We start from the raw sequence: 26521 nt of genomic DNA, 5'->3' as shown, positions 1-26521 counted from the left end.
ACTAGTATTCCAAAAGTGGCCTAATCAGTGTCCTGTACAGCTGCAACATGACATCTCAACTCCTATACTCAATGCCCTGACCAATTAAGGCAAGCACGTCAAATGCCGCCTCCATTTCCCTGTCCATCTGTGACTCCACCTTCAAGGAGCTATGAACCTGCATTCCAAGGTCTCTTTGTTTGGCAACACTCCCAGGACCCTACCATTAAGTGTATAAGTCCTGACCTGACTTGCCTTACCAAGATGCAATACCTCACATTTATCTAAATTAAACTTTGTCTGCCCTTCCTCAGCCCATGAGCCCCTCTGATCAAGGTCCCAAGGGAACCTCCTTCACTGTCCACTACACCAATTTTGGTGTCATCTGCTAACTTACTAACCATTCCTCCTATGTTCACATCCAAATCATTAATGTAAATAACAATAAGCAATAGACACAGCACTAATCCTTGTGGCACACTGCTGGTCACAGGCCTCCAGTCTGAAAAACAACCCTCCACCGCCTTCCTTTAAGCCAATTTTGTATCTAAATGACCAGCTCCCCCGGATTCTCAGTGATCTAACTTTGCTAACCAGTCTACCATGTGGAACCTTGTCGAACCCCTTGCTGAAGTCCATGTAAACGATGCCACGGCTCTGTCTTCATCAATCTTCTTGTCATTTCTTCAAAGACTCAATCAAGTTCGTGATACACAATTTCCCACACACAAAGTCGCATTGATTATCCCTAATCAGTCCTTGCCATTCCAAATACATGTAAATCCTGTCCCTCAGAATTCTCTCCAATGATTTGCCCATCACTGGCATGTCGTTTCCCCAGACTTTTCATGAACACTTTTCATAAATAATGGCAAGTTAAATGTTTCTGTTGATGACCTATTTATCAGATCTTCAAAAGTTAGAGATGTTCTGATTGTGGATATGTTTGCCAAGCTGAGAAGTTGATTTGCAGACATTTCGTCCCCTGTCTGGTGACATCTTCAGTGCTTTGGAGTCTCCTGTGAAGTGCTGCTGTACTGTGTCTTCTAAAATTTATTTGATTCTGTTTCTGCATCTTCGGGTTGCCGGTTCCAGTTATTTGTTGTAGTGGCCGGTATATTGGGTCTTGATCAGTGTGCTTGTTAATGGAATCCATGGCTGAGTGCCATGCTTTTAGAAATTCTCTGGCTGTCCTATGTTTAGCTTTTCCTGTGATCACTGTGTTGTCCCAGTTGAATTTGTAGTCCTTGTCATCTTTGTGTGTGGCTAAGAGGGACAGCTGGTTGTGGCATTTTCACTACATCACGAGAAACCTGGAGTTGTTAATCTTGTTTACATTTTCTTATTTAACCTATATTTCCTAATCATCCTGTTCAGAGGTGTTACTACACGCTTCAAGAACTTGGTGGGACTTAACCAGGTCATTTGGGCCAGGGATAGGGACAATATCACTGTGCTACAAGAGCCCCCCTAGAGTTGTTAACCTAATTTTCCTAATCAGCCTGTTCAGCGGTGTTATTACACATCATTGGAACAGGTGGAACTTGAACCTGGGTGTCTCAGTCCAATGGTACCACTGCATCACAAAAGGGCCCAGTTGTAATGTTTACCCCAAATCACACATGGTTGTGTCTCTTACATAGTGATGCAGTAAAAGGATACTATTGTTAAAAACTTTATTATACATTTTTTTCCATCACCAGGAAAACACCTATGTGGTTAATGAAACATTAAATGAGCAAACCCTGTTAAGGGCAGTGCTGTCATCTAAAGAAAATTAGGGGGGGGGTAGGGAGAGAAGGAACAGACTAAATTGAGTTGGAGCGTGAAATAAAGCACTCTATCCCTCACGGTGCCCACCTCTCCACAAAGGCACTAAGAGCATTGGTTGACACCACGTGTCCTCTCTAAGGACACCTAGGTTCCAGTATAACTGTGGAAGATGGTCATGCAGTCGGCAGAAGTGACTGCCACCACAGCCCACTGCCTGGATCTGTTTATTGCTAGGCTGGTCATGTGTAAATTGAACAAATATCAATGCATTGCTATGTAACAATGACAGTGGTAAGTATGGAGAATGCAGAGATCCCTTGCTACTTTCCGTATATAATCCTTTGTATTTAATCTATTTTCCTAATCAGCCAGTTCAGAGATGGAGCAGGTGGGACTTGATGGCAGGTTTCTTAGTCCAAGGGTAAGGACTCTAACACTGCACCACAAGAGGGATCCCTGGAAGTTGTTCATAGAATTAACAATTATTAGCAACAGCAAACAATGGATCAGTGGTTATGGTCTGAAATGTTGAATCATTTAAGTCCAGAACTCTGTAAAATGTCTAATCAAAAATGGACGTTCTGTTCTGAGTTCATGTTGAGTTTTATTGTAGAGCTATAAGAGGCAGTGAAACTTCATTTTTGGAGCAGATGCCCGCTGTTTAAAAAGTCATGAGGGTTTAAAGATGCATTGTACCTCTTTTTACTTGGTTGCAGTTCTTGACACCAAAGTCTTCTGTTACATCAGCCAGCCGTAAGGGCAATGAAGCTCTCAATCTATCTTGCAGCCTGGGGATACCATTCTTTCAAGCAACAGGTTGGTGATAGGTCTGGGGCCTCGGTCTCTCTCTGTGCTAGTTAGCTCCAGTAATTTTGTGACTTGAAGTTCAGCAAAGCAAGATAAAAGATGTATGTGATGGTAATTTGTTGTCTGTTTAAACTGTGAACTGCTCCCCCAACTCTAAGCAGTGTAATTGTCTATGTCAATGTGAGTGGTGTATGTATCTTGTTCATTCATGGGATGCAGAAGGCGCTGGTTGGGCTGCTTGTTCCTACCTCAATTGTTCCTTCATAGTCTGGTGATGAGCCACCTTCTTGAAATGCTCCACTGTGTGTTACAGGAGTTCCAAAGTGCTACTAGGGAGGAAGTTCCAAGATTTTGACCCATAGGTCAATATATTTCCAATTCAGGATAGTCTGTGTGGCTCGGAGAGGGAACTTGCAGGGAGCAGTGCTTCCATCTGCTGCCCTTGTCCTTCTAAGGGGTAGATGTTGTTGATTGGAACTAGGCAACTATGGATGAGCAATAGATGCTGGCCCAGCTAGAGATGTCCATATCCTACAAAAGACTGAAATGACACACTGGGGGTGCGACAGAGAACTGAAGTAACAGAGGTGACTAAAAACCTGGAGTTATGCATATGATTCAAATGGAGACATTTAGTAGAGTATATATTTATCACCTATACATCGAGGAGATCCCATCATGAACAGCAAACATATTGAATTGAAGGATGTACAAATAAGTTGCAGGGCGTTTCATTGGAAAGAGTGTTTTGTGTCTCAGATGGTGGAAAAAGAGGAAGCTGTTACAGTTTTTGTACAGGAAGGTGCCATGGGAATGGGTCTTGGGGGACATTGAGGGGGAAACCAGGTTGTTATGGAAGGAAGCTTAAAAATGTCTTGCTGGAAAAGCGCAGCAGGTCAGGCAGCATTAACGGAACAGGAGAATCGACGTTTCAGGCATAAGCCCTTCTTCAGGAATGAGGAGGGTGTGCCAAGCAGGCTAAGATAAAAGGTAGGGAGGAGGGACTTGGGGGAGGGACGTTGGGAATACGATAGGTGGAAGGTGGGGGGAGGGGAAATGTGGAAACTGGTGAAATCCGAGTTCATCCCTTGTGGTTGGAGGGTTCCTAGGCGGAAGATGAGGCGCTTTTCCTCCAGGCGTCGTGTTGCCATGGTCTGGCGATGGAGGAGGCCAAGGACCTGTATGTCCTTGGTGGAGTGGGAGTGGCAGGGGGAGTTAAAGTGTTCAGCCATGGGGCGGTTGGGTTAGTTGTTCCGGGTGTCCCAGAGGAATTCTCTGAAACGTTCCGCAAGTAGGCAGCCTGTCTCCCCAATGTATAGGAGGCCACATCATCGAATGCAGTGGATGCAGTAGGTGATGTGTGTGGAGGTGCAGGAGAATTTCTGACAGATATGGAAGGATCCCTTGGGCCTTGGAGGGAAGTGAGGGGGGAGGTGTGGGCGCAAGTCTTGCATTTCTTGCGGTTGCAGGGTAAGGTGCTGGGAGTGGAGGTTGGGTCGGTGGGGGGTGTGGATCTGATGAGGGAGTCGCGGAGGGAGTGGTCTTTCCGGAACGCTGATAGGGGAGGGGAGGGAAATATATCCTTGGTGGTGGGGTCTGTTTGGAGATGGGAATGTTCCCTTACACAGGTGAAAAAGACGGAAGGAAGGGGAGTATGTTGTTTGGTGTGGAACTGGCTGAGAATGATATGTTTAAATGTACAACCTGGCAAGATGGAAAACGAGATTTGAAGAACCATTGAAGATTTGGAAAGCAAGAGAAGTAATAAAAGTAGAAATGAGGTAATAGGACGGATGTTATTAAAGACACTGTTATGGGTGAAAGAAATCCTCATTTGAGAAAAAAGGAAGGTGTATCAAAACTATTTGTATTGCAGGTGGCTTTCTGAAATATTTGTGACAGAGAAACTGGAACAATGGAATAGAGTTTGTACAAGAAGAGGGGTTGGTGGAAGTATGGTCAAGGTGCCTGTTATAAATCATTTGATAACCTGATCCAGAAATGAAGATTGAGAAATCAGAGAACATAGAAGTGAAGATAGATCATATATAGGAAACGGAAAGAAATGTATTTGATCAGCTTGTTCTTGTAGCTCGTCTTATTTATATATTTGTTTTCATTCTGTTTTTGTGCTCAAGGCTTTGAGGAAATTTAGAATGGGAGAACTGAGCATTTTTGCTTTTTCTAATATATGTTTTCACTGCTGTGTGTACTATAACTGTGAGTATTTGAAATGCAGATTCTTTAATGCTCAAACAGATCAGGTCTGAAGAAGAGTTGTAACCACACTCAAAACATTAACTCTTTCTTTCTCTGCAGATGCTGCCAGACCAGCTGTGTTTTCCCAGCATTCTGTGGTTTGTTTCAAATTTCCAGCATCAGTAATATTTTGCTTTTGTTACAGGTCAACTCCAGAATTTCTTAAGAGTGAGTGATGTTCATCGGACATTTTGTATTTAAGAACTGTATTATTGGGCCCTGTTGTGGTAATTTCCTTGCCTCTGGATCAGGAAGCCTAGTTTCAAGTACCACCTGCTCCAGAGGTGTATCTGAACAGATTGAATAGAAAAAAGGTAAAATGAAGGAAAAATGTGTGATCTCTCTCCTTGAGCACTGTTGTGATTTGAATGTGTTCAAGTCCCATCTGGACCACACTGTGAGAGGTTTTACAGCATGGAAAGAGGATCTTCGGCCCATCCAGACATGTGCTATAACATGTGTAATGTAGATTAATTAAAACTTCTAATTCAACCATGCTGCGTTTCTCTATACATTCGGTTTTTCTATAATGTGATTGTTGCATTCATGTACAACCCCGTGCTATTGAAGACTTGTGTTTTAGAAACTGCGCTTAGTGTTGGCAATGTAATCGTGTTTGAGAAGTTTGTGCTTTACAAATAGCGACCACAATTTGTCAATCATGTTACAGTGAATTTGTATTGAGGAAACGCGCGTCATAGCAGAATGACCTGTATGTGCTTCAACGAACTTGACCCCTCCCCCACACCTCCAACCTTAAACTTGATGACCATCAGTGGCATACAATAAATCTATTTAATATATAATTCCACCTATAAGAAGAAGAGTGCTGTCTTGAAGACTCTTGCGACAGAGTGGCATTACTTTGTTCCTGAAGACCTGGGTTCAAATTCCATCTGCTCCATGGATGTGTTAAAGCACATCTGAACAAGTTGATTAAAAGAGCTGTGATCTTGGGGAGGTGATGACACTGACAATATCACTGGACTAGAATTAGGATATCAATCAGCAGATCAATGCATTGGAAATAATCTTGGAATTAAGTTACATTCTTTTATCTTTATAACTGTGGCTTTTTCTGGAAACTCTCATGCCCCACAGATTGACACAGATATGATGACATGTTCTTGACAGATTCCCTTCAAATAAGGAGCCAGTGGACTCATTAGGAAATGAGTTGTGATATTGCAAGTGTGCCACTCAAATACTACTGTTAATTCTGTTCTGGAAAATTGGAAAGACGTCTGATAACGGGTTCGTAAATTGTTGATGTCTGTATGCAGCAGTTTTGTACATTTGTATGCTTTTCTTCTATTATAAGTTGCAACTTTTAATTCATTTAAGAAGTTCAGCTTTGCTGACGGGATCCGAGCCCATCACTAATTGCTCTTGAGAAGGTGGTGGTCATCTTGAACCTTTGCAGGACATTTGGTGTAGGTACGCCCAAAATATGTCAGCAAGGAAGTTCCAGGATATTTACCCAGTGATATTGAAGGGATGGGAAATATTTCCATGTTAGGATTGTGAATGACTTGAAGGGGATTTTGCAAATGATGGGATTCCCATCCATCTCCTGCTTTGGTGCTTCTAAATGGTAATGGTCATGGGTTTGAAAGTTTTGATGAATTTCTGCAGTGCAGCTACATTCATCCAGGCAAGTGTGGAGTATTCCATTACGCTCTGGCATGTGTCTATACGTAATAAGGTTAAAGACATGCTGTAACCTTTACTTTGCTACTCTTAAATTTAAGGACTGTCCACAGAGGTGAGTTGAGTTGTGCACATTAAGAATATCACTAACACATCTTTATTTGAGTTGTTGTTTTATTGTCCATCCAGATATATATCAACTTGTCATCACGTTTCAAAACATTTATACTTCACCCCTGTGCTGCTAACACCATGAGAAAGAGAACTCCACAGCAACTGGCAGTCACTAGATTGCAAGCATCCAGAAGTAGTATGCAAACTCCAGTTTCCTCAGTCTTAACTCCAAGAACTAGATCACCATCCCCTGCCAGCAGGTCTCATACTCCAGATTTGTGTAACCAAAGCACTGGTATGCAGAAACTTGACGTCAGTGAAAATGAATCTGCCGTTGCATATGTTACTGGAAAGAGTAAGAAATTTAAATGTTTTATATCCAAGTCTAGGATATTAGTTCAGATTTTCCTAGATACTTGTACCATTATAATAATGTGTGTCCATTCAAGACTGCTGAATAGTGCAAAAGCAAAGAAATTTTGTGTACATAATATAAGCCAACACTTAAGCCTCCATGTTTTCCTGACATTTTTCGATATTGGCTCCAGTGGCACATGTGATTGTATGATTGTTTAAGTGTTATTTTTCTGACTGCTAAGTCATTTGTTACAACTGTTAGAGGTTTTTGCTTAAATTATTAAAGATGGGCTGGTTGCTGACTGAAAAACAGGCTTAGCACTCCCATAGAATCTCCACTTTCAAATTTATGACGTGATGCTGAATGAAGGGCACTGATAAATTCCTCTGAGAAGTGATTAGCCAAATGGGTGGAGCAGTTAGATATGTGTTGTCTTGTGGACCTGCATTAAAGCTGATTTTCAAACATAAAATTGCCACTGAGTATTCATAAACTGACATTTTTGTCAATAATTTTATTTTCATTTATTGCCATCCAATGTGCAATATAATTTTCATTACAAATGCAGGAAAATATGGAGAAGTATATTGCTGAAATGGTCAGTTTGCTTGATAGCAAAAAGGAAAATTTCTGATCTTATCATTGCAGGAAAATCTGGGCTATGCTATTAACTGCAAGTAATTATTTGGAACTTATATTTTTGTCTTACTACAGTATAGGAGTGCTCCAAGTGGTGTGAAATTACAGTCTAACTACTGTGATACTTCATTTCTCTAAATGATGAAACAGTGTTGCAACATCTGGATTTATACCTAATATTTCCATGAGATAATTATCAATATTGTCTGTGCTCTTAAAGAGAGTGTTGAGAAGGAACACTGTGTTATCCTTCAAGGAGAAGGAATTACTAAAGGAAGAGTTATATTATGATTTTTGTATACAGTTACAAAAAGTTAACATTTTTGAATAAATTTTTCAAATTTGTTTAAAAGCAAATTACTGCGGATGCAAAAGATCTGAAACCAAAAGAGAAAATGCTGGAAAATCTCAGCAGGTCTGGCAACATCTGTAAGGAGAGAAAAGAGCTGACATTTCAAAGCTGACAAAGGGTCAGTTAGACTCGAAACGTCAGCTCTTTTCTCTCTTACAGATGCTGCCAGATCTGCTGAGATTTTCCAGCATTTTCTCTTTTGGTTTCAAACTTATTTCCCTGTTATCATCTTTTACTTAAACATATGACTTTTCATCACTTCCCATCCCCCTCACCTGATCTTATCTCGTATCTTGATTACATCTTTTAAACGATTCTCTGTTTCACAGACAAGCTTCCCTCAAGTTTTAAAGCTTCAAAATTCCCCATACGCTAATTTTGCCTTACTCAGAGGAAAAAAATAAGATGGATTGCATATTTGTTTTGATTTTAATTCCCACCTACTGAAACCCAATTCATCACATTTTCATGTTCTCCCTTATCTGCTGTCTGTCTGATACATTCTTTTTCCATTATGTCTTGTTATATGCTTAACTAGGGTTGAAAATTAAATGTTAACTTTGAATTTTTTTATCCTTTTCAGATGTAAACAATAAAAATATCGGAGTTCGCTATATCACTGAGGACCTAATTAAAAAACAGTCACATGAAGGACAATTTAGTTCTGTGCATTCTCTCAACTTATGTCTGTCCAAGGAAACAGGGAAAAAGTTTAAGGTAGTACATAGGAGTTAATGGAAGCAGTGATCCAAATGTGATTTTAAAATTGTCTGTCAAAATTATATACGTAGTTTCTGTTTAATAGGAAGTGGACAGTGTCAATATTTGGCAATAGTCCAGGAATTTCTACAATCTGCATAATGCCCTTTGAACTCTGTTCCATCCTCCTTCGTGCAGAATTGTATTACATAATGTCTCAATGCTTCGATAATCTTTTTAATATTATGTCTGGATAAGCAGACCATTGACAGACAGTTGTGTGTTAAGGATAGTTATAATAACTGCAATACCAGCGATAACTTGTATATCCCACCCAATTTAAAGTAAGACTTCATAAAATTTAACTGTTCCTTTATAAATGTTTCTATAATGACAATTAGTAAAATGCAGAAGCTAGTTTTACTGTCTTGACTTTATTTAGTAGGAATGGAAATTAACTTACCTTTTATACACCAAACCTCTAATTGCTCTGTGTAGTTTATTTGCAACACCCTGATAGTTATTGTTATCTTGGACTTGGCTGATATCTGTCAGCTGTGATGTCATAATTTGCTTTCCTGTCTATTTAAAACACTTGTATGAAGTCCTGGTCTAGCCATAAGTAGAAAAAATAGGTGTTGTAATTAAGTTACATGGAGTGATTAGAGGACTGTGCGTAAAAGATAATAATTGTAATATTGTGTGTTAGCTTTGTTCAGTAGGAATGAAAGTTAAGGCTAATAATAAACAGTTTCTTTATTTTACCAAAAAATAGAAAAAATGTATCGCATTCTCTGCCATACATTCATGTTACTAGTCTGCTAAATTCACTAACATGCTGGAGGCATTTCATTCATTTTCTGACCCAGAAGACTGGTTTAGCGCAAAACCTAAAACTTCAAATTTTTTTTAAAAACTTCATTGTATTGGTTCTATTCTATGCTGGTTCAGTAGCTAGTCTCAAAAATGAAATCCCGTGACTAATAAATGGCAGTAACTTGTCACAATAATATGTGATATTGATTTTAAATTTTGTTCACAATATGATATCATTGAGTGTTTCAGAATTTACTGTGAATTCCTGTTAAGTTCTATGCCATGAAATGCAGGAATAATCAAATAGAATTGATATCCTTCTCCAGTGAGAAGATGGGAAAGCTCTTATCAAACAATCATTATTCACCAAATAAAAACCAAAGGAATTGTGGATGCTCTCAATCAGAAACAAAAACACATTATTGGAAAAGCTCAGTAGGTCTGATAGCATCTGTGCAGAGTTAATGTTTCAGGTTGAGTGACCCTTCTTCAGAGTTCTGTCACAGTAGCTGCCAGATCTGCTGAGGTTTTCCAACAATTTGTTTTTGTTCATCATTATTCACCCTTTAGCTGCTGCAAGACATAGAGCAAAATACATTTTGACCTAAAACTGAAATGTTTTAAGTTCTAGCTGAATGGATATTCTGCCTGAGAGTGAATCTACTTGTGAAGAGAATAAACAAAATAGAAAGCTCTTGAGAACATACACTTACTACAGAGTAAATGTCCAGGGTGGAATACAATGCATGCAACTTTCCTTATATTGTTAGCTGAAGAATCAATAGCGTTTTATATTCAGTTTATAGAAAACCTGGAAAAATGTGATCAGTTACTGGTCTTGAACCTGAATAACAATTTGATTGAGAAAATAGAAAAACTGGACAAACAGTCTAAACTTCGTGAACTTAGTCTTTCATACAACCGAATTTGGTGAGTAACTAGAGATACATGCAGCATTTTCACTAATGAGAAAAACAAAAATTAAACTTGTGTGGTTAACTGTTCTTTATTTTAATCCCATCAGTAATTTGCATCTTCAAATAAGTATTTGATGAACTTTTGGTAGATCTTCTTTACTGATGTTATACTTGATCTTGGCTCTAAGAGCAATACAGCTTTAATTTGTTGCTAATTGGATGATATTAAGAGCATTCTCTCTGACTTTACCTATCTGGGTAAAGCACACATGTTTCATATCACTGTTCAATAAATATATGTTTTTTCTGAATTTAGTAAAATTGAAGGTTTGGAGCACATGGTGAACCTTCAAAGTCTGAAGCTGGCTGGAAATTATATTGAGCAAATTCCAGTTTGGGTTGGAAAGAAGTTGCGATCCCTTCGCATCCTTAACCTCAAGCAAAACAATATTACATCGGTATGTTGATTTCAATTTGACACATAGGAATATGCATACAAGGTTTAAGCTTTGAATTTAGGTGTTTAAAATAAACAAATTGAGTCAAGGAGTATGTACAAAACTGTAATTTGTAGAAGGGGAAGTTTGGAAATATTCATTTAATATTCCTCCTTCAATAATGTAAGGTTTTTTGAGGCATCAAAATCCAACAAATCTGTAATCAGACAATCATTATTGTCATTTTTTGAAACCAATGAAACTGCAGTTTAGAAATCAGAAGACACAACTGTAAAAAATTAAACTTCAAACTTCCAAAAGCATGTAACAATACGAATGACTAAATGTTCAGTGCTAGACCTGAATTTGAGGTTTGTGCTCCTGGCTGCAATATATTCCATTCCATATGGGTGGCACAGTGGTTAGCACTCACAGCGCCAGAGACCCGGGTTCAATTCCCGCCTCAGGTAACTGACTGTGTGGAGTTTGCACATTCTTCCTGTGTCTGCGAGGGTTTCCTCTGGGTGCTCTGGTTTCCTCCCACAGTCCAAAAATGAATGCGGGTTAGGTGAATTGGCCATGCTAAATTGCCCGTAGTGTTAGGTGAAGGGGTAAATGTAGGGGAATGGGTCTGTGTGGGTTGCTCTTCGGCGGGTTGGTGTGGATTTGTTGGGCCGAAGGGCCTGTTTCCACACTGTAAGTAATCTAATCTAATCTAAATGTTAAAGAAACTTGGGTAACACTGGAAGATAAAGAACAGACGGCTCAATTCGATATTCAGTATTGACATTGGGATTTTTAAAACATCTATAGGCATTTTGGGTAAAGGACACTTTTCTTCATCACATGCTCAAATTACTGTATTCAGTATCACAACACAACTGGAAAAACTACTGTGGAAGATAAACTGTAATTTGTATTTCTTTTAACGAGCTGATAACAAGGTAATAAGTAAGATTGAACTAAACAACGTTTAGTTTGACCATTAGAGACTGGATTTATGATTTTAAAAAACCCATAATATTTTTATTCTTGCCAAGATGATTAATTTTATAGACAACAACACTGGATGTGTTCCCTGTGATAATTTAATATTTTACTGTCTTATTGCTTAGCTCCAGGATGTAGCTAAACTGAAACCTTTGAAAGAGTTGACTTCACTAACCCTGGCAAATAATCCTGTTGCTCGTCTTCCACATTACCGATTATATGTCATATATCATTTACGTTCGTTGAATTGCTTGGATGGACAGCTCATAACTATCCAAGAGAGGCAAGAGGCTCACGAACGATTTAATTTAGGTAAAGTAAATTCATAAATATTTTATCCTAAAATACTTCAACTGTGTTTGAATAATAGTGAAATTAAATTAGACATTATAATCTGGTGGTCAAGTATACCTTGTCAATGGTTAGATCTTCTAAATATGACAAAGATTAGCTTGTGTATTTCTAAAGCTGAGAACAACGAAAACTATTTTGATGCTTTTTTTATTAGATTTTTAAACATTGCTTGAACAGAATCACAGAATTAGTACTGTGCATAAAGGGCCATTTTGGTACATTGTGCCAGCACCCTAGTGCCAATCTCCTTTTTTCACATATCCCTGTACAATATTTCTATCCAAATAGTCATCCAATGCCCTCTTGAATGTCTCAATTGATGCTGCCTCCATCACATTTCCAGACAAGGCTTTCCATATCCTAACTACTTGCTATGTGGAAAAGATTTTTTCACTTCACTCTTACTTCTTTTATCATCACTGGAAATCTATGCCCTGTCATTCTTTATCTTTTACAAGCAAAATAAGCTTTTATCTTTCTAGTCTATTTTGAAAATCTATACAGATTCCTGAAGAAGTGCTTGTGTCTGAAAGTTCGATTCTTCTGCTCCTCTGATGCAGCCTGACCTGCTGTGCTTTTCCAGCACCACATCTTGACTCTGATCTCCAGCATCTGCAGTCCTTACCTTCTATCTACCAAATCTCCTGTCAACCTTCTCTCCAAGGAAATCTTTCCCAGCCTCTTAAATCTATCCTTATGACTGAATTTTCTCATTCCTGGTATCATTCTAGTAAATTGCTTCTGCACTTTGTCCATTGCATTCACATCTTTCCCATACTGTGGTGTCCATAGCTGTACAGAATACTCTAGCTGAGATATACCAAATGTCTTGTATGTATTCAACATTACTTCCCATTCTTCACTCTATTCTCCTAATAACAAAGCTGAGAACACTGTCCTACCATCTTTAATCATCTGTGCACATATAAACCTGAATTCACTTTTGAATTGTACCCCCTATTTTATATTGTCTTTTAGTGTTCTTCTGACCAAAGTCACCTCACATGCTTCTGCATTGAAATTCATCTGTCACCTGTCTACCTCCACCAACTTGTCAATGTTCTTTTGGAGTTTCAAACTGTCCTCCTCACAGTTGACTATTATTCCAAGTAAACAGTAAAATCTGTGTAATTGTAAAAATATGTTTGGAAAGATTAACAGAGTTCATAGTTATAAGGGAGCTTATTTAATTAGTAGGCATCAATTTAATCAATATGTTTACTCTTACTTTATTTTAGATGTATCATTTGGCTGTTTGAGCTTGTGTGCATACCTAATTTGATGATTCAAACTATGCCATCAGTTGAATTAAAACCATCAATCACATAACAACTGATTCTTTGAGGGGTACTGATGGTGATAGTCCCTGTTAGGAGAGAAGAAACCTTAATATCAAAGATCAACTTCTGACGTCTCAACCAGCATTTTTTTTTACTTTTTAAACTATACATTTGAAATTGCCTTTACAAAAAGCAAAAAAAAAATGTAAATGCCCAAATTCTGAAACAAAGTAAATGCTGGCAAAATTCAACAGGCCAGCTAGCAGTCATAAGAACCATCACTGCATTGAACATCTGAAAAAACAAAGCAGAAAAGTTAATGTTTCAACTGTGATCTTTCATTAGAACTGGAGAATAAATTAAAGATGAACAACAATCAGCGGAACAGAGCAAAGGAAATGAAAGGGTCCAGAAAAATAGAAAATACATGAGATGAAACATATATAGAACTGCATGCAAAGCAGATAATATTAAGTACTATAGTAAAGTAATATGAGAAAATAGGATAATTAAAAAGGCATATAATAATGTGTTACTCGCTGAGACAGTGTTTGGGGTAGGAATTAAAGGTAGCAGAAGTTGGTAAGATTCAGCAGGACACTAAGAAGAAAATGCAGCTCAGGTTTGCAAACTCTGCTCCCCCTTCTCCTCTTAACATGATGTTCCAACAGCTCTTCCCGAAATGCAAATTCACCCATTCCATCATACCATGTCAACAATAGACACGATTGTGATTTCCAGAGATAATTCAGGTCAATATTAAAGCCAGAGAGATGGTCTTAGCCAAGTTTACAAACCATTTTTGTTTTCTGCTCTGTGCAGAAGAACTCGAGAAACTTGAGAAGGAACTAGAAAGCAAGACAAAAGAGATTGAGCAGATGGAGCAGGAGCAATCTAAGGCAAATGAGAATATTAACTGGCAGGAACAATTGAACAAGTCACTTAAACAGGAACAACAAAAACAGAAGAACAGCTACAAAAAACTGGAAAGAGAGGTGGAAACCAAGAATGAACTGGTATGACTTTGAATTTATTTTTACATTAATATTCAATTAATATTTGCCACCTGCACATTTGTCCAGGACATTCTACCAAGAGAAACAGAAGACCTAGTAGAAATTCCTGAGGAACCCTGCTTCAGCCCAACATATTAACTTTTACCACCACTCTGTTTCCTATCACTCACAGAACTTTGTATCCATACTGCTACAGTCCCTTTTGTTTCATGGGCTTCAACTTTGCTGAAAAATCTCTTATGTAGCACTTTATTGTATCTTTTGTAGGCCAAGACAACTGTGTGAAATTTATCAAACTCTATTTACCTCTTCAAACAACTCAGTTAAATTTGCCCTTCAGAAATCAGTTTTCTTTGTGCTATAAAAAGATCTTAGTTGTATTACTACTGGACAAATCAGATCTCGGGCTGAAATCTGGCTTAATAGATTTAATGTAGGGTTCTTTCATAAAGCAATGCTATACATTTTTCAAAATAAAATCCCATCTATTCCCAACACTCTAATTTTATAGTACTCCTACCAAAGAGAGCTCCCATCTCTGTTACATCTAAAGGTTTGATTTAACTTTTTCTTTCACTTCTTGGTCTTAAGAGTTTGATAGCCCTCTCCTTGATTATTCACGTAATTGAACTTAAGACTTTCTTGGCTTCAAAAAACTGCTTCAGTGCTTTAAAAAACAGTTTTGTTATAAAAATTTCAAACTATGACCCTTAGATTCGCCCTATTTTCTAACTGTTCTGAACTAGCTCCAGAAACTAAAACAGGAATTTCAGGAAAAGCTCCTGCACATTCGCACAGATCTGTCTGGCTTCATCTGTGGAGAGAAAGCAGTTAATGTTTCTGTTCTGACGAAGGGTCACTTGATCAGAAACGTTAACTCTGACTTCTCTCCAAAGATGTTGAGCTTTAACAGCAATTTCTGTTTTTATTTTTGATTTACAGCATCTGCAGTTTTTTCAGTTTTTATTTAGCTCCAGAAACTGTTCTTACATCTGACTCTATCTAGGTCTTCTGCAAAATGCTACTGAAAGCTTTCAAATATGTGGGTTTTTCCTAAGCAAAACAAAAAGTTGTTTTTTCTTAACCAAAGCAAACTAATGCGTTTCAAGTTTTGCTCTCTCCAATTATAAGACTCTCACAATACAGAGAAACTTGCATTATCCTCGCCTGAGGCCCTCAGTCAGCTGTTCTCTGACACACTGGTCTAAAATTATGCTGCAGAATGAGTGACAGTTTACTACTAAACACTCTCAGACATAGACCAAAACCCACAGGTCACCCATTCTAAATCCAAACTCTTTTTTAAAAAAATGATGTTAATACATATAGAAATCACATTCCATATATCATACTTAATTCTGGCTTTTCCACGTGATTCTCAATTTGTCCTGGATTATCATGGCTAATAATTTAGCAACTCCACAGAGTGTTTGAAGTGTTCAAAAACATATCCAGATATGATCAGTGAAAATCAAATTTGCCTTCAGTGTAATGTATACTTATGTACTCTTTCCAGGTGTTTATAATTGGTGCTGACAGCCTGTACTTGCTCTTCTTCCTTTAGCTGGTATCATTGGTTGTTCACAATTCCCTCCCTACTGCATGCTACATCTCTGTTCCCCAGTGAAGGTAGTTTGTGAAAAACAAATGTGTCACTCCTCTTTTTCTGTAATCAGCTGATCTGTCTGCATGTTGAACTGTATAAAGCTTTTGTTTAAACAGAAGCAAATATGCACTTTACTTCAAATGCTATTCTTATTTGCTCGCACATTTAGAAATAATGACAGCTGCAAAGTTTTTTAGCTTGTTCAAACAACTTGTTTTTAACTGAAATAGTTTACAAAAACCATGCTGCTAATGTGTTTGATTCTCAAACTTTATTGAATGTTGCATTTTACTCATTCTTTAACCTTTGCTTTTTAATAGTATTTTCTGCCAATGTCTGTTGTGCCTCGCGGTAAATTTACCTTCAGGTGTCATAGCATGTAGCTGTCTTGTTGTATGCAACAGGGATCACACACAGGATTTCAATGGTTAACATGCTTCTGAAAAGAGATACAACATTATATGATTGGCATAACATAAGACAATGTTTATTATTTTCTTTATTTAGTCCTGGGAGATGGGCATAACTGGCTTGGCCAACATTTTTTATCCATCTCTAATTGCACTTGAGTGGGCCATGCTGAGCTGGCTTCTTGAACTGGGGTTGCCCATGTGATGCAAGTATATCATGTTAGGGAAGGACTTCCAGAATTTTGACCTAGTGATCGTGAAGAAATGACAGTTTAGTTACAAGTCAGGATGGTGTGTAGCTTGGAAGGGAACTTACATTGGAACACAATCCCATCTCCAAGATGTTGTTGGTTCAGAAGAAGCTATCTAAGAAACCTTGCTGAATTATTGCAGTGCAACTTGTAGATGCTATTCTGTGGCAGGGGTGAAGGGAGACAATAATGAAGGTGATAACTGTGGTGCCAGTCAAGCAGGTTGCTTTGTTCTGGATGGTTTTGAGCCCCTTGGGTGTTGGATTTGCACTCATCCAAGTAAGATGAGATTATTCCATAAGTCTCCTTGTTTGTTCTTGCAGATGGCAGATGGGCTTTGAGGAGTAAGGAGTTGAGTTACTTAGTCCAGAGTTCCCACCTTCTGTGTGCCCTTGGAGCCACAGCATTCAAATGCTTGATACAATTTTACTGGTGGTCAAATGGTTATGGTTAATGCTGGAGTGACTTTATACCTTTGCACTGGGGACATTTGTGGCTCAATGCTAATGCCCCTTGTCAGAAGTGAGCTAGAATACCTAGGATTGAATTCCACCTGTTCCAGGTGTGTGTTAACATGTCTTAACGGGTTGATATAAAAATATCTGTACTTTAAATTGGTGCCCTAAAACGAACAGACTTTTCATAAGCTAACTTGCATTGTAAGTAAGAATTTTGTAACAATCAAAAATTGATGCATTTGGTAAAAGAATAAAGTTTGCCAAATATGACTGATGCAATGTTGAGCTGAAATGAACAAATTTTCTTCCATGGATTTTAATGTATTGAGAAGCAGTCCAGATTTATGCACTGCGTTTGCCTGATGGTTTATGGCATTGCAACAGGTTCCTGAGGTCATGGAAGAATTTAAATTGTGAATCTTGGAGTCACTGGAGATTGATGTGGACATGGGTGACGAGTGATCAGGACTTTAGTAGGGAGCAGGATATATATATATATATATAGTAGGTTTAGAGTTAATCTGGCTAATGGAATTGATAAGTTAGTTGAGATTTATGTTTCTTTGTTTCATTATACTAAAAATTACAGAAGTAACATTTTCAAAAATATCCCATGTGTGATCGCTGTTCATGACTGTAATTTTTGATTGCGTGGTACTTGTGATTTGATTTGTATGCAGAAAGATTTTGAATAACAAAGTGGAAAAATCCGTAACTACATGTGTTGAGCTATTAAATATTAAAATTTGTTCCTTTTTATGAGCGATCTGCATACATAAAGTATTACTTATTTTGAATAGTGACTGTTACATAGAAAATAATGCCTCTGCATATGGCCTACAAAACTGTTGGAAAATGAATTTGGGCTCTACAATCATTACTTTGTTTTTAATTTAAAAATATGTTTTGTTTGCAATATTAGACTTTGTTGTGGAAACATTATTCGCATCAGATATGTTTTCGACTGCTGATTTAGTAAAAAAAATTATATCATGAATCAAAAACAATAGACATGAGCAGCATGACACCTGAATTTGTTGTCTCATAGTATTCTCTTTTTATTGGATGATCACCTGCGCTTCTGATTTTGAATCTTCAAGATGCAACTTTAGTTTGTCAGGAATCAGAGAATCTCTACAGTGTTGAAGCAGGCCATTCATCCCAACAAGTCTACACTGACTCTCTGAAGAGCATCCCACCCAGAACAACCCCTTCCCTGTAAAACCACATTTCTTATGGCCAATCCACCTAACCTGCACATTTTTGGACTGTGGAAGGAATCCGGAGTATCTGGAGGAAACCCACACAGACACCAAGAGAATGTACAAGTTCCACACAGACAGTTGCCAGAGAGTGGAATTGTATCTGGGTCCCTGGCACTGAGGCAGAAGTGCGAACTACTGAGCCATTATGCTGGCCTACAAAAAAGAAGAGCACATTTCACAAAAAAATGCATTTGTTAGACATAACGAAAACTTATTTTTTCCTATTTTTACTTTTTTTGCTATAGTTAAAGCAGAAGACAGCAGAGTTAACAAGGGCATGTCATAAACAGTATCAGCTGGAGCAGGAACTAGCATTTTACAAGATTGATGCTAAGTTTGAACCATTGCATCACTTTCCAGAGGTGGTAATGTATGACCTTACTTTATTAGATTGCTTATATAGATAGTCATTAATTCTGGTAGAATGTCCAACTTGATAGAATAAAAGTGAACAAACAATTATTTATCATGTCTATTTTATATTGACCTATTTTAGAAATAGCAGATGCACTAGTAACCACTTTCTAAAATTCTGAGACTCTGGAACATCTCCTCCTATGGATTGGAGGGTGGATAATGTAGCCCCACTATTTAAGAAGGAAGGCAGACAGCATATTATAGACTGATTAGCCTAAGGTTGGTAGTGGGAAAAATGCTGGAGCCAATTCTAAAAGATGTAATGGCTGAGCACTTGGAAATATTATGGACCAGACCAAACCCCCACAAAATATATCAAGGTAACAGCCGAGACCCCAACTTTTATTTAAGGCGCTGTGTTCCAGATAAAATTCAATTGGTCCACTACAAAGCTTCAAGCAAAACACGCTTTATTTTTGCGTCACAATTAGAATGCAAACAAAAAAAGAATTGGCACAACTTTAACTCTGCAAAAGTGAGTACTGGAGATTAGAGTCAAGAATGTGGTGCTGGAAAAGCACAGCAGGTTAGGCAGCATCCGAGGCTTTTGCCCGAAATGATTTTCCTGATCCTCAGATGCTGCCTGAACTGTTGTTTTTATAGCACCACACCTCTTGACAACTTTAACTTTATTAAAATATTTAATAAAATAATATATTATTTAACTACTAATGATCAACTGTTCCAATATAGCAACATCCCATAAACACATCATTAGCAAAGAAAAATTCAACAAAACAGATTTTCCTCACTTGCTATCTCTTCTAGTCCTGGAGAAAGGAACGCCGAATGAAGATTTCTAGCAGCAGTGAGAGAACTTGACGTTTTTGCTATAGCAGAGAGGGAGAGAGAGAGAGCTGTATCTATTAGCTTCAAATCCCAACTTAAACTGAAAGCAAAACTAAAACCCTGGATCTGTCAGCCAGACTCCACCCACTCGTGCTTCTGTTGTCTAATTTAAAAAAATACACTCTGGGAGCTCAAAACTGTTTACTCACTGCTTTTGAAGCACATTCTGGTACCACTGGCAACACCTCTCTGCAAGAGAAGCAACACAGAACAAATCCCTCTTACAGATACAGGACCATCACAAGACAGTAACAAGATCAGATAGTTGGCATGGATCTGTCATGCTTCACAAATTTGATTTTTTTTTAAGGATGTAACTAGTACATAAGGGGGAGCCGATAGATGTGGTTTACTTGGGCTTTCAGAAACTTTTGACAAGGTCCTATACCAGATTAGCATACAAAATTAAAGTGCATGTGATTGGAGGTCATGTATGGAAATGTATGGAAAACTGGTTGGCAGACAGGAAATAAAGAGTAGGAATGAGTAGGTATTTTTGAGTGGCAGGCAGTAACTAATGAAGTACCGTCCCAGCTATTCACAACACTTATTAATGATTTAGGTGTTGTGAAGCTACATGTCTACATGTCTAAATCTCCACATTTGCAGTTGACTCCAAAGCAGGTTTGGAGGGTTTACTGTGAGAACGATGCAGATTTGGATTTATGATTTGGAAAAATTAAGTGTATGAATACCTGTCAGATGCTGTATAAGGTGGATAAATATGTGGTTATCCAATTTGGTAGTAAAAACAGGCAGATAGATTATTGTATGCATGGTGATAGACTGGGCGGGGCCCATAAAAGAGAGATGGGTGGATGCAACAAATCCTGAATGTCCTCATACACCAGTTGCTGAAATTAAGAATGCAGGTGGAGTAAGTGACAAAGAAGGCCTTCGTACTGAAAGGATTCGGGTACAGAAGCAAGGATGTCTTTCAGTAACTGTACAGGGCACTGGTAAGATCACACTTGGAGTATTCTGTACAGTTAGAAATCTATCAAATTCTAACAGAAAGTAGTCAGCCTATGGAATTCTCCACTATAGGAAACTGTTGTGGCCAAAATATGGAAAAATAAAGTCTTAGGCCTAAATGTGTCAAAGGATATTGGGACAAAGTGGGAACAGTACTGAGTTGGATGATCAGCCATGATCATATTGAATGGCCTACTCCTACTTTGTGTTTCTGTGAATAATATCATGGCTGACCTTCTATCATGAATCTATTTTCATGTCCAATTACCATGTTGAATCCCCCAACTGATAGCAAGCAAAATTAATTTGAAAATCTTGACTAGCTCCTGGCAACCAGTTCAAGCGATTTGGCAGAATTCTGGATCATGTCTATCCATCTGCTCAGCTGCAGAATCCATGTGAGACATAAAAGGAGTATAAGATCAGATTTCTGAGAGCATTTTGATAATTATTGTAGAATCTGAACATAGTCAGAAGTATTTTGATTTTATATTATTCTTTTGGTCAGAGATGTGCAATCCTATTTTCATGTGTTTTAGCCTTTTTGTTGGCATTAAATAAATGTTTTGTTATGTCATCAATATTTTCTATTCATACTAATGTTTAGAATGCTTTCATCAAAATCTTTATAATGCTGTTCTCACAAATTTATTTGGATATGGCTTAGTGATTTTATGTAGCACAGAGGTAATTGAATCTTAGATGTAATAATCTGTACCATTAGGAAATAAATAATTTAATTTACATAGCAAATTTTAGAACCACAGAATGTCCCAAAATGCTTTACAGCCAATTAAATACTTTGAAGTCTAGTCCTATGTAGTATTCAGAATTGAACTTTTTTTTTTACAGAACTCTGAATTTGAAACAATCCCTAATGAAAGCCCATATATTGGGAAGGCCAGGTACAAGAGAAACCTCTATATTCAAGAGGAACATATTACTGACCCAGTGCAGCATGGTAAAGTTGGAAAAGTTCAGTTTGAACCTGATCAGGGAAAATGTGAAGAAGTGAGAGCAAAACTTTATCAAAACTTGGATGTACAACTGGAAGATAAAGAAAAAAGAATTCAGAAAGGTAAAGAGTTGTAGCATTACTGTTTAGAATTATGCACTCATTTTTAAATAGTGAAAGGTCAATTAATATAGTTTAATAAAAAGTTTAAAAGTAGAGAAATTTTCATGGTGTGGCTCTCAAGAATATTTTAGTTCATTACTTTAATACTAAAATCCATTTAAGAATTCCCAATATAATAAGTTAATCTCAGCACCATACAAGCCTTTACAAATCAGAATTCTCTCAATTTCCATTCTTGGTCTCGTAATCCTGGTGAGAGGATTCCCAGTTGGTGTTGGTATCTGGATAATGGGAGAAATACAATAAGTGATGATTTCTCCTACTGTTGTGATCCAGCTGTGCCTTCTAGAAAATATACCTGGTGTGAATCAGATATGGAATGGTTCCACCCACTGGTTGAACAGCTGATCAGCATTCAAGATTTTGTCAGATGTTAAGAATAACCATTCAAGCGAGGTAACACCACTGGAACCCTTAATTTCTTTAAAATTATTACATAAAATTCAATTTCTGAAGACCTTATTTTATGCTCAATACTTTTTGAAAATAAATTAATTTTGAAACTACAAAATTCAGCAACTCTCCATTCTTAAAGGTCAAGTCTATAAAGTAAACTAGTTTTTGAAATTATTTCATTTTTAACATGAAATTGCCAAAGTCTGTGCCTTTTACAGTGACATAATAAAATTGTGAAATTGGTGCAATGCTATAGGTCAATAAAACTGGATCCTTGTAAATGCAGGATGATTAGGATGTTAATACAAAAGTTTTAACACATTGAAATATTTTTTCAAAAAATCTTGAAGCAGCACACATGAAGTAGGAGTATGGTATGTGCAGTATTATGATTGAAGGAGTGGATTCCAATGTATTATGTGGATGTACCTACTAGAGAAGGTGCAAAACCTGACGTACTCTTGGGAAATAAGGCAGGGCAGGTGACTGAGGTGTCAGTGGGGGAGCACTTTGGGGCCAGTGACCATAATTCTATTAGATTTTAAATAGGATAAGGATAGACCAGATCTAAACGTTGAAGTTCTAAATTGGAGAAAGGCCAATTTTGATGGTATTAGGCAAGAACTTTCGAAAGCTGATTGGAGGCAGATGTTCGCAGGTAAAGGGACGGCTGGAAAATGGGAAGCCTTCAGAAATGAGATAACAAGAATCCAGAGAAAGTATATTCCTGTCAGGGTGAAAGGGAAGGCTCGTAGGTCTAGGGATTGCTGGATGACGAAAGAAATTGAGGGTTTGGTTAAGAAATAGAAGGAAGCATATGTCAGGTATAGACAGGATAGATCGAGTGAATCCTTAGAACAGTATAAAGGCAGTAGGAGTATACTTAAGAGGGAAATCAGGAGGGCAAAAAGGGGACATGAGATAGCTTTGGCAAATAGAATTAAGGAGAATCCAAAGGGTTGTTACATATATATTAAGGACAGAAGGGTAAGTAGGGAGAGAATAGGGCCCCTCAAAGATCAGCAAGGCAGCCTTTGTGTGGAGCCACAGAAAATGGGGGAGATACTAAACAAATATTTTGCATCAGTATTTACTGTGGAAAAGGATATGGAAGATATAGACTGTAGGGAAATAGATGCTGACATCTTGCAAAATGTCCAGATTACAGAGGAGGAAGTGCTGGATGTCTTGAAACGGGTAAAGGTGGATAAATCCCCAAGACAGGATCAGGTGTACCGGAGAACTCTGTGGGAAGCTAGAGAAGTGATTGCTGGGCCTCTTGCTGAGATATTTGTATTGTCGATAGTCACAGGTGAGGTGCCGGAAGACTGGAGGTTGGCAAACGTGGTGCCACTGTTTAAGAAGGGTGGTAAAGACAAGCCAGGGAACTATAGACCAGTGAGCCTGATCTTGGTGGTGGGCAAGTTGTTGGAGGGAATCCTGAGGGACAGGATGTACATGTATTTGGAAAGGCAAGGACTGATTGGGGATGGTCAACATGGCTTTGTGCATGGGAAATCATGTCTCACAAATTTGATTGAGTTTTTTGAAGAAGTAACAAAGAGGATTGATTAGGACAGAGCAGTAAATGTGATCTATATGGACCTCAGTAAGGCATTCGACAAGGTTCCCCCCCATGGAAGACTGATTAGCAAAGTTAGATTTTATGGAATACGGGGAGAACTCGCCATTTGGATACAGAATTGGCTCAAAGGTAGAAGACCGAGGGTGGTGGAGGGTTGTTTTTCAGACTGGAGGCCTGTGACCAGTGGAGTGCCACAAGGATCGGTGCTGGGTCCTCTACTTTTTGTCAGTTACATAAATGATTTGGATGCGAGCATAAGAGGTACAGTTAGTACGTTTGCAGATTACACCAAAATTGGAGCTGTGGACAGCGAAGAGGATTACCTCAGATTACAACAGGATCTGGACAAGATGGGCCAATGGGCTGAGAAGTGGCAGATTGAGTTTAATTCAGATAAATGCGAGGTGTTGCATTTTGGGAAAGCAACTCTTAGCAGGATTTATACACTTAATGGTAAGGTCCTAGGGAGTGTTTCTGAACAAAGAGATTTGGAGTGCAGGTTCATAGCTCCTTGAAAGTGGAGTCGCAGGTAGATAGGATAGTGAAGAAGGCATTTGGTATGTTTTCCTTTATTGATCAGAGTATTGAGTACAGGAGCTGGGATGTCATGTTACGGCTGTACAGGACATTGGTTAGGCCACTGTTGGAATATTGCGTGCAGTTCTGGTCTCCTTCCTATCGGAAAGATGTTGTGAAACTTGAAAGGGTTCAGAAAAGATTTCCAAGGATGTTGCCAGGGTTGGAGGATTTGAGCTATAGGGAGAGGCTGAACAGGCAGGGGCTGTTTTCCCTAGAATGTCAGAGGCTGAGGGGTGACCTTATAGAGGTTTACAAACTTGAGGGGCATGGATAGGGTAAATAGGCAAAGTCTTTACCCTGGGGTCAAGGAATCCAGAACTAGAGGGTGAGATGGGAAAGATATGAAAGAGACCTAAGGGACAACTTTTTCACACAGAGAGTGGTACATGTATGAAATAAACTGTCAGAGGATGTGGTGGAGGCTGGTACAATTGCAACATTTAAGAGGCATTTGGATGGGTATATGAATTGGATGGGTTTGGAGGGATATGGGCCGGGTACTGGCAGGTGGGACTAAATTTGGTTGGGATATCTGGTCGGCATGGACGGGTTGGACCGAAGGGTCTGTTTCCATGCTGTACATCTCTATGACTCTATGTATTCATTTTACAGAAAATTTCAGTCATAAGACTGAATTTGAATGCACAATATGAAAATTTCTCCAGTGTGTACTGTGATTGAGTTCCAAGTTAAATAGTGCAAAATACAAAGAAGAAACAAGTAATAGTGCTGTTCATCCATATTTCATTGCAAACTGTTTTTGGTCATTTTTCAAAGCGGAAGAGTCATTAAAGCAACTACAAAATGAAAAGGAAAAGACCCAACAACAAGTTTTGAGAAGCGTTGAAGAGCTGAAAAATCTGGAGGCATTAATAACAGAAAAGCAGGTATGTATTGATTAAAATGTAAGTATCTAGGAGCTACAAATTCACACTTGGAGATATTTCATCACGAGTTTGCACAGATAAACTCAACTAGTAATGTAAGTACTTTGGATGATCACAGTCCCCTAAAATTCCATCCTTGAAACCCTTCTGTTCCTTATCCACAGGTACAAGGTTAACTTTTATGTTCTTTTTACCTTTCCATCAACTGTCACCCACACAAGTCCACATGCTGTTCAGATTGCCTGTTTGACATCAAGTTATAGTTAAGCAATAATTTTCTTTTGTTTAACATCAAGAAAACGACAGTCAGTGATTCCCTCTGCCAGCCTGACAATTTTCTTAGATTGAGCAACCAAGACGTTCCGTTCCCCCAATCTTATTTTCCATGTCTGTAACATTGCCAAGTTTCAACTCCTTTTCACCTTCATAATTTAAATCATTTTTGTTAGTTTTTTTTTGCCATTTCTAGATTCAGTTATTCAAAACCATCCTGTCTGCCTTTGCATAGGGTTAGGGAATGGGTCTGGGTGGAATGGTCTTCAGAGGGTCAGTGTGAACTCGGGCCAATTGGCCTGCTTCCACACTGTAGAGGTTCTACAAGTCTTTTCATATTTTTGCTTTGTAGACTAAATACAAGTGCAGTGTTCCTCCACACAAAAGGGAGGAAGTTGTATTTGAATGACTTTAAAATCTGTAGTCCATGTCCTGGGGCATTATCCTTAGAGCTCCTGTTTGTTGACATTTGATTGGGAAATGGTGAATGATTGTTTTAAAAGGAAAGAAGGAATAACTTGAAAAATGTTAGTTTTGTCAGTAGGAGGTATGAATATAATCATATGTCCGATTGATAAGCAATGTGATAAGCTATGTACGATATCCTTGAAGATTATTAGGGAAAATCTGAAGTGATAACTATAATATTTTAATGTTTTGCATGTGAGACAAAGCTGAAAACTTGTTGATGAATTCCGTACACTCTACTATCATCATCTGTACTCAATGTGTAGGAGTCAGAAATTGAGAAAGATCAGCTCCGTCAGCAATTGGCACAGAAGATCCAGCTAATTAACAAACTGCGTAAGGAAACTGAGCAAGTGGGGCAGCAGGTGGAAAGACATTGGAAGGAGATGGAAGAAAAACAAGATGAGATTGATGATCTAGGAAAGGTCCTGAAGTCTCTTGATATTAAAGACCCTCGACATGTGAGTAGGAATCAAGAAGTAAAACAATATGAACCTCATGCCTTTAATAAAGTCACCAGGGTG

The 26521-nt window shown here is 38.2% G+C and overlaps 1 protein-coding gene across 5 annotated transcripts in view; it reads left to right on the top strand.

Moving 5' to 3' along the window:
* The window catches only part of cntrl (centriolin), a 122130-nt gene that overhangs the window by 4527 nt on the left and 91082 nt on the right, over window positions 1–26521 (top strand). For 3 of the 5 annotated variants that reach the window (XM_087998383.1, XM_087998385.1, XM_043720291.2), the window contains 11 exons: window positions 5953–6072; window positions 6658–6937; window positions 8515–8648; window positions 10246–10376; window positions 10680–10821; window positions 11916–12102; window positions 14247–14440; window positions 18676–18795; window positions 21524–21749; window positions 25147–25256; window positions 26264–26458. In XM_087998383.1, coding sequence (XP_087854509.1) covers window positions 6721–6937; window positions 8515–8648; window positions 10246–10376; window positions 10680–10821; window positions 11916–12102; window positions 14247–14440; window positions 18676–18795; window positions 21524–21749; window positions 25147–25256; window positions 26264–26458 — 1656 coding nt within the window. In that variant the 5' untranslated portion in view covers window positions 5953–6072; window positions 6658–6720. The remainder of the gene's footprint in view (window positions 1–5952; window positions 6073–6657; window positions 6938–8514; window positions 8649–10245; window positions 10377–10679; window positions 10822–11915; window positions 12103–14246; window positions 14441–18675; window positions 18796–21523; window positions 21750–25146; window positions 25257–26263; window positions 26459–26521) is intronic. The other 2 variants (XM_087998384.1, XM_087998382.1) reach the window with 2 other exon arrangements.

This window comes from Chiloscyllium plagiosum, unplaced genomic scaffold (genome assembly GCF_037043375.1).
Source record: "Chiloscyllium plagiosum isolate Xiang-an unplaced genomic scaffold, Cpla_swu_hap1 HiC_scaffold_21, whole genome shotgun sequence".
Classification (NCBI taxonomy): Eukaryota; Metazoa; Chordata; class Chondrichthyes; order Orectolobiformes; family Hemiscylliidae; genus Chiloscyllium; species Chiloscyllium plagiosum.
Note: the sequence above shows the minus strand (reverse complement) of the source record. Positions and strands in the feature narration are given on the sequence as shown.